The sequence below is a fragment of the Schistocerca piceifrons genome, chromosome 2 (assembly GCF_021461385.2).
Source record: "Schistocerca piceifrons isolate TAMUIC-IGC-003096 chromosome 2, iqSchPice1.1, whole genome shotgun sequence".
Classification (NCBI taxonomy): Eukaryota; Metazoa; Arthropoda; class Insecta; order Orthoptera; family Acrididae; genus Schistocerca; species Schistocerca piceifrons.
In genome coordinates, this window is record NC_060139.1 from 627811472 (window position 1) to 627827061 (window position 15590).

Here is a 15590-nt window from a genome sequence, read left to right on the forward strand (position 1 = left end):
ATGATAAAACATGTAATTTATAGTCTTAATAGAAACAGATTCTTTCCTGTCTTTGTGTGAAATTATTCACTTTTATTTCACATAAATTTCTATGTAGTTTGGGAAGGCAAGTGTAAAAACTTTAATTGTATTAATCCAAAATTAAATATGTAACAATGACAGTAATTGTTTAAAACCATATAAATAGGAGAGGTGATTTGCATGCTGCTATAAGTCAGTCTTAAGAGTCTTGGACTGAATTTTGTTTCAAAGCATGTAGTCAGACTTTGTACTTTCGCTGCCAAACATCTAGAGTGCAAAATAAAGTTCTCTGTGAACAAGAAGAAACTTATTTCTACCATTGCATGATTCCCATGTGGCAGTGCAGTAACATCAAGATCAACCTATGGCAGCATTAAGAAGCACCACCCCAGGTTACACAAGATAGGTATTAATCCGTAGTAAGACCTGGTATATTAAAAATTATTTTTCTTGTATTAAGCAATGATACACGCCCAAAACTTCACACAACACAAACATTTTTGCCATGTTATATTACAGATTGAAGTACTGGGTTAGGAGTCAGAGGAATGTTGGGAGAGGTATGCTTTGGGAAAGTGGCATCAACAGTGATGAGGTGATACGGGTCACAGTGGAGTGGCATTTGTCAAGAGTCGGTGAAGCAAGTGGTTTGTATCTTTAATATGAGAGACTAGGCTATGAGCAATCAGTTGGAGATGTTGGTTGACACAAGTGGAGATTCTTTCAGTATGAGCACAGCAACCAGCAACAATGGGGTGTCCAGGATTGTTGGATTTATGGTTATGGTAAAAATCAGTGTGGAAAGATCATTGAGATGAAGAGGAAGATGTATCCAGGGGAAAGATACTGGAATGGGCCTATGGATTTGAGTAGGGATTAGAGGCTACTTTGGACTTATGAGGTGGGATCACTGTGGCAGCATTTGCAGGTGTAAGAGTCAGGCAGTGGCAGAAACCTTCTGTCGGGTATGCTCACAATACATCCCAACAGTAGTGGAGCCTTTGTCTACAGGGAGGGCAGGGAGGATGATTAAATTAGAGTCTGTCTTGAGGTTGCAGATGGCTGTATTTTTTTCTGTTCAGAGATTTGTGTTCTCGGGAAGGAACTATGAGGAACAGTGGTGAATCAAGTTGGAGATAAGGAATACTTGGAGCAAAGATTTTACCCTTTTCTGTGTGCCTGTTAATGACAGTTTGGTGAGCTGCCTCCTTTACTTTTGAATTATTTATAAGAATATGAATGAGCTTTTAATAAGTCTCTGTGATTTTTGATGATGCATCCATAAAAATCACCAGTTGTCTGAAATAGTAAAGCTCATCTCAGAAAAAGCCAAGATGTTAGATGAACAATAGTAGAACTGTTTCACTGTGAATTGTTAACCTTGCAAACTTCCATATATCACTCATATTTCCTAGATATAAATTATAATGGTTACCCAGAAAATGAGGAAGTTCTTGAATTTAAATACTGTAGGTGATAACAAACTTAGTTTGAGCTGTTTTTCAATTCGATGTATCTCACAGTGTGTCAAATTTCTCAGAAAAATGATTGTTTATTTTAATATTTCTCTTTCTGGTCAGAAGGAGAGCAATGTAGCAAAAATCAACATGTATTTATTCCACAGAAAGGTGCCATAAGATCATTATCTAAAGTTACTAGCTGGATATCTTGTATATGCCTCTTCTGTTACTTTGAAACTATTACATTTAAATATAACTCCAGTTACTTGGAAATTATTTTCATTGTTTATCATAAAAGTTCTGAGGTAAATCACTGTATGCAAAATTCTAAAAAAAAAAAAAAAAAAAAAAAACTGACAGAAAAAAGGTAGGAAACTGAGAATCAATAGAAAAATTATGAAAATTGAATATGAGCAACTCCTTTGTAAAAAAAACAATACATTGGTAGAAAGATGGCTACATAACAAGTGAAAATTATAAAACCCGTAATACCAAGGACATAGTTATGGAACTAAATAAAACAATATCAATAAAATATCATAAGACATTCACGTTTGAGCGGTGAAATCCTTTAATGCTATAGTGAGTGTTTAATAATAATGACTTGAGTAAGATATACACTAGATTTGAGAGTAATATTCTGAAGCTGTTGGTTATTTTTTGATGAAAAAGTCAGCAACAGAACAAAACGTTATTACAGTAATAACAACAAAATAGTTCTACAAGACTTAAAAGTAGTTATCACTAATACAAATGTTAATAATAGATTGAATCTATAAATATTATTTTTCAGCTGAAGAGATTCTACGAAGTAAAGAAGAATTATCCAGTACACTTTGAAGATTGTCTCCCAACAGAGAAAGGATATATTTATGATATCGAAGGACTAACTGTCCTAGATCAATGTGATAATGATGAACGAATTGTCATTGTGTTAAGGGTTGGTATGTTCACATATTTAAACCTATTTATAAGGCACATGTATGTTGCATTTGTAATATTACTGAACCAGATCATTTATTACAAGCATGAGCTTTTTGCCATTAGTATAACTACAACTTTGTATTTAAAATAAGATAGTGTGACATCATACATACTGCACTGTTAAACAATGGAAAATCCATGATTAAATGTAACAATATAATGAAAGGATAGTTGCTACTCAGCATATAATGTCTAACAATTTGATAACTAAGAGTGTGTGAAGTGTATGTGCAAACTTCCCACTTCTCTTACACAAGTCGACTTACTTGGTATACACAGCAGATCTTTTCACTGGATAACCGACTTCTGGAATCTCTATAAACTTCTTCTCCAAAGAATGATGCTAGTTACAGGAACCTTAAAGACTCTCTCTCTACTTGCAAAATAATTAGATACTTGAAGAATACTTTTCAACAACTATCAGTATATTTGAGCTTCATAAAGAACAAAATTCACATTTCACACATAAACATTAGACTTCTTGTAAGTCACTCATATTGTCTCACATTAGAAACAGATTTAAGTACATTTAGTGAAGAGTTGGCTTGACAACCATAACTCCATTACAAACAAATTGTAAAATACGTCTTGTCTCTAGCAACCCCACTACTTGTCGGTGCCGTTTGCATCTACGTTCTGCTTGCAACTGATTTCACACCTGCACACACAAACATGTGATGTGGAATAGGTAGATTCTAGCATCCCACTCTCACATCTAAAATATCATGTGTTCGAGATGGTAGAAGGCTGAGTGGTTCTAGAATTAACGCAGAAATTCTCGAAACACTACAAACAGAGATGCTGAGTCACAGAAAGGAACAACAACATTATTCCCCAGATCCCTCAACATGCAAACTAAACTTATATCCACAGAAAGATCCACAATCCTCCACTTAAAAACTAGGCCCAGCCTTACAATCCTACCTGCTGCCAAAGGCTCCACCATTGTTGTTTTGAACTGCAAGGGTTACCTGGCCGAAGGACTCCGCCAGTTGACTGATTCATCCACCTACAAACCCAGGCACAGTGACATCTTTCCAGAAATCCAGCAGAATCTTCAGTCTCTCCTCACATCCTTAATCACATTCTGGAACCTCTCCCCAGATGCCACCTCTCTCCTGACCCATAAAACTGCCCCCTCTCCTACCTACTATGTGCCTCCTCAAATTGATCAACCCAACGACGCAGGACACCCCATTGTGGCTGGTTACTGTGTGCCCACTGAGAGAATCTCTGTTCTCAGAGGCCAACACCTTCAGCCTATTACCCACAACATATCCTCCTACACAGAAGATACCAACCACTTCCTCCACCAACTCTCCACAGTTTCTGTTCCTTTATATGTGCCCTGTTCACCGCTATTGATGCTACCTCCCTTTACACTTACATTCCTAATGCCCATGGTCTTACCACTATAGAACACTATTTTTCCCAGTGTTTGATGATTCCAAACCAACCACCTCCTTCCTAGTCACCAGAACCAATTATATGCTTATCGACAACTACTTCTCCTTTGACGGCATACCTAAAAAAAATCTGGGATACAACTATGTGCACCCACTTGGCACCATGATATGCCAACATATTCATGGACCATCTACAGGAATCCTTTCCTAAACACCCAGAATCCCAAACCCCTCACCTGGTTCAGATTCATTGAGGACATCTTCATGATCTGCATTGAGGATGAGGACACCTTATCGCTGGCCGGTGTGGCCATGCGGTTCTAGTCGCTTCAGTCTGGAACCACACGACTGCTATGGTCATGGGTTCAAATCCTGCCTCAGGCATGGATGTGTGTGATGTCCTTAGGTTAGTTAGGTTTAAGTAGTTCTAAGTTCTAGGGGATTGATGACCATAGATGTTAAGTCCCATAGTGCTCAGAGCCATTTTGAACACCCTGTCCACATTCCTCCAGAACCTCAACACCTTCTCCCCCATTAACTTCACCTGGTCCTACTCAACGCATCAAGCCACCTTCCTTGATGTTGACCTCCAGGTCACAGACAGCTACATCAGTACCTCTGTCCATATCAAACCTACCAACCACCAGCAATACCTCCACTTCAACAGCTGCCAACCATCACATACCAAAAAGTCCCTTCCATACAGCCTAGCTACCCTTGGCCGTTACATCTGTAGTGATGAGTCAACTCTCTTGAAATATACTGAGGTTCTATTGAGGTCTTTACAGATCGTAATTACCCTCCCAACCTTGTACAAATCAGATCTTGCATGCTTTATCTTTCAAGTCATCCAACACCTCCCAAAGTCTCACCATCTGGCCACAGAGGAGCATTCCACCTGTAACTCAGTACAATCCAGGACTGGAGAAACTGAATTACATTCTCCACCAGGGTTTTGTCTAGCACTCATCGTGCCTTGAAATGAGAAATTTTCTACACACTATCCTTCCCACCCGTCCCACGGTGGTATTCTGTCACCCTCCGAATCAACACAATATCCTCGTCCATCCCTACACAAGCTCGCTCCCAACCCCTTACCTTATGGCTCATATCCCTATAATAGATCTAGATGCAAGGCCTGTCCCATGCATCCTCCCACCACCAGCTGCTCCAGTCTGCTTACAAACATCACCTGTCCCAATCATGTGATAGCACAGGGTAAGGTGCAACCACTATGCTGCATTATACATGGGAATGACAACCGACCTAGTTGCTGAGCACACCACCTAACATGACATCCTTCATTTCAGTGACTACTTCACAGCATGTGCCATCTGGATACTTCCCACCAACATCAGCTTTTCTGAATTGTGCATGTGGAAACTCTCCCTGCAATGTACAATGTATCTTATGTTCCCATAACCCTTCATTAGTAATTATCCTTAACCATCTAGCCTCTTCCCTTTTTACTTCTCTCCTTTTCCACTCCCCCCCCCCCCCCCCCCACACTTCTCTTCCCCACCCAGTATCTACCCTCCCGACTGTACCTAACTGCCCTACTCACCACCTCGGCCCTGCATGCTCCCAGCAGCACTTAAAAGTCCCCCACACCTCCCTGCCCCAGCATCCTCTTTGCCTCCATCCAGTTGCATGTCCCGTAATGCACTACTGCTCACAGTATGGCTCTAGCTGCCAGAGACTGTGGTCATGTGTGTTGTGAGTTGTGTGTGTGTGCTGTCTATTTTTGACAAAGTCCTTGTTGGCTGAAAGCTAACTTTCCAACATACTTTTTGTTATGCCTTTCTGCAAGTCAGCATCTCTGTTATATGATGAGTAGTGACTATTCTTTTCATTATATTGATACTGTGTTGTTACATTTTGATATGATGATGAAATACTGTGTCATCCTAGTACCAGTACACTGTTGCTTTTTAAAGCATAGATATACAATATGCAAGGAATGTATGTCCCATCAGTTGTGTGTTAATAATCCAATGATCTTCAGTGGTCCATCAATTGTCAATATTTCAGAGAAAGCTGATTTGAAGAAAGTGACAATAGAAAACTTATTTCAACAACTATCAACAACACTTTCCTTTTTTCTTGAGGACCAGCGTGTGCAGATTTCTGGGATAAGTATTATCATGGATCTAAAAGGATTTGGATTTAAGCATCTGTTTGCTCTCACACCTTCATCTGCACTGTTGTTAACAAGATTATTTCAGGTAAAATTTTAATCTGAATGTACTTTTCATTGCATTACTTTTCATTAACAATGGTGAAAACTATTAATTGTGTCATTACCTTCTGGTTATCGCTGTTGTGTTTCAGGATTGTTTTCCCATCAGGCTTAAAGCTATCCATGTGGTGAATGAGCCTATTTTTATTGGTTCGCTATTTTCTTTATTCAAACCATTCATAAAGGAAAAACTGAGGAAACGTGTAGGTAGAAATTCAAAAGATTTTTCTAATATCTCATATCATAAAAATCTCATAACTGAAAACACATTTTAATATCAAAATGTTAATTCTCATAATCATATAATCATAAACATTTTCCTTCTTTCAGATTCATTTTCATGGTACTAATTTGTCCTCACTGCATGCTTGTTTACCATATGAAATTTTACCACGCCAGTTGGGAGGAATGGTACCTGACTTCAATTTCACTACATTCAGAAGGATTTTTGAAGAAAATGAAGATGTAATTAGAGGTAATAAATTGGGTTTTGATGCACTAGGACATTCTAGTTTGACAAAAAGAGTCTAAAGAAAATAATGCTTCACCCAGTTTCTTCAAGCTTGATACAACAAGAATACTTAGGCTGTTTTTTGGTTCTGATTTAGTTTAAAGAAGCCGGTCCTATAAATTTTTAAGCTGTGATTGTTAATATTGGCACAGAGAGTTCATTTTTTATGTATCTCATACCAGACATTGGGTATGGACAAATCACACTATAGAGCACATACGCTACTCCTCTTTTTTTTTTTCAAAATAAGTTACATTTGACCTGTTCACATTTAACTATTATATTCTTTATTAGTCAAAACTGAACTGCATACTAAATTTCCTTTCACAGTTAGTGGAAAATTTTAATCATAACAATGATAGAGAGCCTTAAAATATAATGCCCATATGTTATTATATCATGCCTGAGAATTTCGAACAGCTGTCTGATTCAGAATTACACGATTTAATATGAAAATGCTACACCATCAGCACACTTAGTTACATCCAAAAACATTAATCTTAATTTTCTTATTACTTTATGTGTATAATTCATATAATTTATCAATGTTATTCAGGCATGGAATATTGCGAACACTTTTCACTTTTTGTTATCTTGGTATAATGAAAAAGTTGCTCCCTACTTTTAATTCTATATGTAATGTAGTTTACATGCACTACTTTCCCCAACCCCTTTGTTTTAATCCTTTCCTCTAACCTCACACCCATTTGCTCAGAAAAACACACATAGTCAGTATGGCTGGAGGTATAGAGCTGTGGCAGTTTGCTGGCTAAAATGTTTGACTGCTTGATCAGTATAAGAATGGCCTACAGAAGGCAACAGATGTATCTGAGTCTTGGTCCAGCACATGGATTTAATGTATCAGAAAGGTTCATAACATACACACTCCACTTCAGAGCGGATCACTAATTCCAAAAATTACTCCAAGTTTGAAACCACATGTTTATATTCATCCACATTAATCATATTGTCTCCTAAGGAAATTACCAACCTGTCTCCAGTTTCACATCACAGTCTCATTTTTCTCTTATAATATTAATGTGAAATGTTGCTTCATGACATAACATCATAATATTATTGATATCACAAATAATATTGATAAAGTTGACAAGTTTTCAGTGCTAAGAGCAAAAGATGAGGCAATTCTTCCTTAAAAACCCTTTAAAATACTAATTCATTTCAAAAAAACTAAATTTCTTAGACCTTCTGAATCCAACAACATTTACAACTAATGATCTTCATGTCATGGGGTACCAACCCACATTTATCACCCAGTGCACCATCAAAAATACAGTTTACATTGTTTTTGTGTAAAATACTTCCTCTTAGGAGGGACTTAAATTTTAGAAAGAGAATCTTTTTCAAGTAAGAATGATTTACTGCATAAAGTACCTCCCAAGAATCTTTAGAGCTCAGAGTAACTTTGCTCAGTTCTGTCTGTGTTACTTTTCTATCTTACTGGCAACAAGAAGGAAAGGCACTTTTTTCTCACAGTGAAGACTTATAAATATTTGACCTTAATTAATCAATTTCATTTTAAATATGACTCTTTGAGAACAACATGTACCCATGATTGTTTAACTCACATCATCTACACAAAAGAACATATAAAAGAGTACCAGAGGATAATGTTGGTAATGTGTAAAAAGTAACATTTTGGCTCTGGAAACTTCAAGATGAATACATTTTTCCAATCATATTTCCAAGAAATAGCGTGTTTTTTATCTATTTGTTTTGCAAGAAAGTATGCCCAATTTCTTTTAAGGAAAAGAATGTACCGACAGAGAAACTTTGAGAAAAGTTTGGAAATTTTTATGTGAAGCTAGTTGACTTTCTTCCATCAATATCTTATAATGAATTATTTGATCTCATGTCATATCTCATAAAATGCTACTTAGAATATTATTGATGAAGGTATTATTTTTATTTTGCATTAATGTCTTTATCAACAAATACAATGTTTATATAGCACCTGAATATCTTGCCAAATCTCACATGAAAGGTAAGAAGTTTTGTAACAATGACCACCTGTTAATGTCAATAAACTGTATGACATATATCAGTGCTCATTGACACTCTGTTTTGTTATAGATGGTAAAGTGAGCTGAATAGTGTCACAGAATGTTTTTGACACGGTATTAGAAGAAATTCAATACCTGAAAAGATGTGGCTGTTTATCAGTCAATTTCCTGTTGAGATGAATGTAAAATTTATCCTCAGTTTTGCTTCCTGATAACATTAAAATCTAAGGGTCTACAGAAATGATTCAATACACAATACCAGTTTTAAATTATCTATAATCTCTAATGTTCCAGGATGGAGGAAGTTTGGTTACAACAAAACACTACAAAATTATATCATGAAGTAGTAAGGTAAATTTTCAAAATGAATTTCTGTGAATATATCTTTATGCTAATTTTAAGTTAAAATTTTTTTGGCACATTGAATACTGAAACAAACCGAATTAAACATGTAAATTATATTCAGAACTATTAATGAAAGGAATAATTTTTTGCCATTTAATTGTGATACATTTGAATATTGTATTTGCATTATTTTAAATTTCTTACATAGTAAGGTTATTTGTGCTAAAATTAAATGGAGGAAACAGCCAATCCTGTTAAAGAACTGATCACAAATGCGGCAGGAATTGATGGCATTCCCTGTAGGGTCTTACAACTCTCCCTCCAAGTATAATTGACCCCTTCACTCACATATTTAATTTCTCATTAGGATCAGACATCTTTCCTAAACTACTAAAAAAATCCAAAGTGATTTCTATTTTCAAAGCCTGTGACAAAAGATAAAGTGATGAACCATTGCCTCATTAAATTAACCAGTATTTTTATAAGTGCTGGACAAAACATTGTAAAATAAGTTAATAAAGTGCTTAATACCAAAATTGAATATTAACTACCGTATATACTCGAATAATCCGCGCCCTCAAATAATCCACACACCACAATTCTGAGGAAGAGGAAACAAAATTTATTTTTTGCTTTAATTTGTTTTATTTACAAAAAAAAATTGTTCCAACATTATGATGTGTTCAAAAGTATGTATAATGACTACTGGTTTGAAGCAACGCTGCTGTACAGGTTGATACATCGTTAAAACGCAACTGATTCAGCGGCGTGCAGCTGGCCAGCCAGCAGGCGGGTGGCCAGTGGCGTGCAGCTGGCCGGCTGGCCCATTAGACGGGCGGGCGGCCGGGGAACATTATCACCACCAGCCGGGACTCTATGCGTACCTACAATAGCAAAAAAAGAAATGTGAATTATCTTGTTTAAAAATTTGTTAATACGGTATGTGCAATAAAATATTTTAGTCAATGCTGGTACATTTCCTCTCTTACCACTCTATTCAAATTGTTCAAATGGCTCTGAGCACTATGGGACTTAACATCTGAGGTCATCAGTCCCCTAGAACTTAGAACTAATTAAACCTAACTAACCTATGGACATCACACACCTCCATGCCCAAAGCAGGATTCGAACCTGTGACCATAGCAGTTGCATGGTTCCAGACTGAAACACCTAGAACCGCATGGCCACTGCAGCCGGCCCACTCTATTCATCATTTTCATCGTCATCACTAGCGGGAGAATCATTGTCATCTTCACCATCTTCCCATAGAGTGTCGTCCTCTGTTCCATCCAGTGAATTTGTGCTTCCACATTTTTTGAAGGATTTTTCCACCAGTGGTTGTGGAATGGAGTACCATGCACTTTTCATCCATTCACAAATCTGGGACAAATCCGGCCATTTGATTTTTCCACTAGATGTAAACTTATGGTTTCCATCAGCCATCCATTGTGTATACTGCTGTTTAAGTGCAGCTTTGAATGGCCGATTTATACACAAATCTAGTGGTTGTAGGATGGATGTTAGGCCTCCAGGAATAATGACCAAGTCAGTTTTCCCTTTTTTTAATTTGTCTCGCACTTCCTTAGTTGTATGTTCGCGGAAGCTGTCCAGGACCAACATGTTGCGTAAATTCAGTAACGCACCAGGACGATGTTGCCAAACATGTGTCACTCAGTCAATTATAAGTTCATTGTCCATCCACCCTTTCGGATTTGGTCTCACTAATACCAGTATGTCTTTTACTGATATTTTCAGAATAGTTTTCCTTTTAAATATCACGTAAAGTGGTAGCTTTCATCCATCACCAGTTAGTTTCTTGAAGCTGCATTTTATTTTTTCGCCAGTCATGAATACAACTCTCACTCACGTCATACTTTCTTCCTGCTGCACAATTTCCAATATTCTTGGCTTCTTCAATAATTTTCACTTTTTCTTTAGCAGTGTACAAGTGATAACGAGAACTTGTAGCCATAATTAACAAGTTTGAAGACGTTAATACTTCACTCCTAATGTGCTACTGATGTGTCACAACCTGAGGCTGCAAACAATGCAATAGTATAATGGGATGTATTGTTGGAGGTGGAGCAGTACCAGCAATGTTTTGAATAATCCACTCACCCCAGTTTTTCGCCCTAAAATTTGGGAAAAACATGTGCGGATTATTCGAGTATATAAGGTAATTCCCAGCACAGCCTCCTCTGCAGCTGTTTCTAAGGTATTTGCATTTCAGTGTTACTGTTATAGTTGGACGAATAATTAAAGCATATAGGAAAACATGACTATTTATGGGACAATGTTACTTGTGGTGAAAGACGCTTGTGTGGCCGTAAGGGAATCACTTACTGCACTTTATTTCCCAATGCCACCTGATTGCTGAGCTATAATAAACTGCGAGTAAAATGGATGTGGAATTGGGCTTCAAAAACTGCCTATGGCCTATATACACAAATGCAAACTTATCTAAGTTTTTAAAAATTCTGCCAGTTGATACCAATTAAAAATTTGAATCATGGTTGTTGGGTGCTATGGCAAACTATCTGATAGAGGTATGTTCAGAGAATGAATGTTGTAAAGAAAACTTGTGAATATAGAATGTTCATTATTGTCAGGAAATGTATGTTGAGCTACTGTTTGTCATTTCTTAGAGAACTTTAGCAGACCTTTTTCTTACAGATGCTTTGACAGCGGCTAAAGTTGTAAAATTATATGCACTCAATAGCAAGAAACTTATCAAATGTGTGTTTAGGATAATGATGAATTACTAAGGAAGAAAACAGATACATATGTCCATGTTGTTGATCATATATTTATGTGCATTTGTGTACTGCATAATCACCATCAACAGGGAAAGACACAGTGTTGAAGCTGACAGTTTTCTAATACCACTGACATCTGAACATAGGTACCACATTTACAAAAATTTTGTATCATGTTCAGAGAAGTTTAAATTTCTTTTGTAAAATGTGTGACCAGAAAGAGTGTTACTGACTAATCTTTCAAGAATAATTTATTTAAAGTTCAAAATTTTGGGACATTTACTTTTATGTTCATATCAGCTCATTGTAAACAAGATGAGTTATAAAGCAATACAGTCACACTTACTTCTTGAACCATATCTCTTTGCCTTTTCATTTCATAACCTTGAAACTACATTACAGATGTGATATTCAACTAATCTCTGAATAGTTTAATTTTGTTTTTCAGTTGTGCCATTTCCATGAAGGCAAAAGCAATACGAAGAAGTTATCAACAATATCTCACAAGCAATAGCTGCCAATGAAACCCCGTTGCTTGGATTTTCACTGGATTTCCATCTGCTGAGAATGCTTACTGCAAACACACACACACACACACACACACACACACACACACACACACACACACACATTGCTGACTATTAGCTCAAAAACTAAAAACTAATAACACAGCATTCATATGCAATGTCTGCTACCTTTTGTTCCCTTCCATTCTCTCTGGTATAAATGATTCTAGCCATATACAAGCGAATGGTAGTGGATTTTCTGCAAATGCTCATTCACATGTGTTTGTTTCCATTTGCTCCATTGTAAACCAGGCTTTAGGTGCTTAGAATTGGTGTCTGAACTCTGGATAATTCCGCTACACGGGACTGCCTGAATTCGCCGAGTCGCGTGCTAGTTGGGCAGGGCTGTACAAACCGCTGTTATAAGCTGTTCTTCATGTGGTAAAAATGTGTAACTTCAACATTTTTTACAAAATACCAGCAGTGCCTCGTAGCAGCTAAAATTTTGACAGTTCATTTCTTTTGTTATCTTCTTCCTGTGTAAAAATTTTCAGGATATGTTTCAACATGTCTTATTGGACCATACCTGTGATAGTCCATAGCTGCCATGATGCCTGTAATTAACTGTGAAACTTTGCTATGCAGTGAGGATCATTTTGCACAATGAGCGCACTGTTCTTGGCAGAGTCACAAAACAGCACAGGGAAGGAAGACTGTAAAAGTGTCTCAGTTTGTATGGAAGCGTGACATGCATGGAGATCATGCACTTTACACAGAATTGTACCTCCATTTCTCCTTAACACTGGTCCAAAAGTTTCCTTGTATATTGGCTGCCATTTTTCCCTGGCTTCTCATTACCATTGAGGGGAAACTTATATACAGGAGACTAATTACCGACGTCGAGCATCATCTCAAGAGGTGACACAGCTAGTGTGTAAGGTCTAATGGCCATATCGTTTGACTTTTTTTTCTAAAACAAAAATGGTCTAGTGGCAAAGCATGATCCAGTAAGCATGGGATCAAATCCTGTTCAGACCACAACTTTTCACTATGATTTTTAACTGAGAATTCACTTCTCACAGATGTTGGAGTGGCAACAAAAAACGTGTGGTTTGGGTTCCATATTAAACTGCAGGTCTCCATTTTATGATTAGACATCTGGGGAAGTTTAGGGTGTAAGTAGCTGCAGTGGCATCCAGTTGAAAGATGTGCAAGAGGCATAATGGGTACACCAAACAGAATTCTCTTTTGCTTGTGGTTGTTAGCTTGTTTGCTCTGGTGAATAACTGGCTTAAACTGTACACACATTTTTTTGAATAACTTCATATCAACAGTTCAATTCTTGCACATGTAATTCCGACAGAAGTAGCTAACAGAGAAAATAAAATCAAGGCAGTGTTTGATGTCAAAGATGACTTACATCAATAAGGACTTATAATTTGTTGAAAGGAAATGTGTCTTGCAGTACTACATTTTATAACAATTCCTGTAGGCCATTCCTTATAATAATGTTTGAATGCTGTACATTTGACTATCAGTGAAACAGGTCTTTGTTTATTCCCTGTAGTTGTCACAAAAATGCGAAGTGTCTAGTGAATGACAAAAACAAACATTTTCCTTGCACCAGGCATATCAGACAAAGGAAAAATTGATGCAATCAGGCACTTCGCAGTAAACACTAGTTTTATTTAGACAGAAGTGGGATGGAGTCATAAATGGCCCCAGACATTGTTCTGCATATTGTGCTGCATACTAGGTATACTTGATCAAATTCGTAAAGCATGGCAAAGAAAACCGGTAATGCACAAATTACTGGAGCATAAAAACATTGTTCAGCTGGTAAACATGAAATCAGAGAGAGGTATCGGAAATTAAGTTGTCCGATAATTTCCTGAAAAATGCTTTCCACTGTCAAAAAAAATTCTTTATCGAGAAGTTGAATCACATTAATAGTTCCAGGCAGAATCCACATTACATCTACAGATTTTTTGTCGTCATTCACAAAAACCAAGAATCCAACAAAAGCAATGAATTAGTTTCTGCAGCTGGTAGGAATACGTTTTGAATAAAATGTTGAAAATTATTCTTTCCCATTTTTCCAGATTTTGATATGTTGATTACAAGATTTTTGCAACTAAACAGTTCATTTTTTATTTTTGGTCCTAATTTGCCTTGTGGTTCTTGAAGACTGATATACAGCTGCAGAAACACTAAATTACTCATACTTATCACTGGCATTATCATATGTGAATGTATCATTGCTTTCATTGATTGGACAACTGACTCTGAAATGATACAGTGCAGTGTGCACGCAGTTCTTTCACAAAACCTGACTGACCAGGATGATAAACATCAGTTGCGGGGATAAAAGTTTCATCTTTACATCAGCTACAAATTTCTCTATAGCATTGTCTATCACTGGCAGCTGCTCTACACATTTACACGACGTAAATTTGGTAAATTGGTGACTTCCTATCCTGTACAATTTCTTGATCCTGTGTAGCGAGGTCGATGAAGCCAGAAAATTAGCAATGTTCATGTCAGATGCAGTTCGGAGGGCCCAGTGTCATAGGTCTTGATTGGTAATGGTACATTAGCCTCTAACGAGCAGTTCTAAATCTTTTGAACAGTTTTTGATTCAGATGGTTTCAGGTTTCTGTTTGTTGCGTATTTCTTACTTCATGTAATTCGTTCCTCCATGTGCACAGTTCATGAAATGAAAACTCTTTTGCACACTATGTAACTTCAATCATTTTTTCCCTTCTTATTTAACCATTATTCCACTGCCTTTCCTTTGTCGCTGAAAGCTGTTGCAGTACGTATTTTTTTTTAGGCTTGGATGGTATTCTTCTTCAGAAGTGTTACTGGCACAACTAACATCGTCTCAACCACAGTTCATGGAATCATCACAGTTATTTCCTATTTCTTATTGCATATCCACAGTTTCAAACAAAATGTTGATATCATTTGAATGAATGTCCAGGCAATCAACTAACAAATGATACTTATATACATCCTCAGGAGAAGTAAGTGATTTCAGCTGGAAACCATATTCTTCATATTTCATAATTGCTAAATTGAGAATATTAATTGGATTCCACATTTCTGTGAAACTGGAAGAAAACAAAGGTACTATTAGCAGGCATGCCTTAGGAAAGCACAATAAATATTAATTCAGCTTTATCTGTATTCTCAATACTTACAAATACTGCAAAAAGCAGAGAAGTCACTTGAGTGGCTAATTCAAGAGAACAGCAACTGTGTACTGTAGTGTCAGAGTAACTATCAATGAACAATAATCTGAAATGTTCTTTACAAATTATGATCGAGTTGTGTCATTT

At 36.8% G+C, this 15590-nt stretch overlaps 1 protein-coding gene across 9 annotated transcripts in view; it reads left to right on the forward strand.

Moving 5' to 3' along the window:
* The window catches only part of LOC124774929 (clavesin-2-like), a 253203-nt gene that overhangs the window by 218908 nt on the left and 18705 nt on the right, over positions 1-15590 (forward strand). For 3 of the 9 annotated variants that reach the window (XM_047249609.1, XM_047249611.1, XM_047249610.1), the window contains exons 4-7: positions 2275-2425; positions 5903-6096; positions 6203-6313; positions 6441-6585. In XM_047249609.1, coding sequence (XP_047105565.1) covers positions 2275-2425; positions 5903-6096; positions 6203-6313; positions 6441-6585 — 601 coding nt within the window. The other 6 variants (XM_047249613.1, XM_047249614.1, XR_007015575.1 and 3 more) reach the window with 5 other exon arrangements.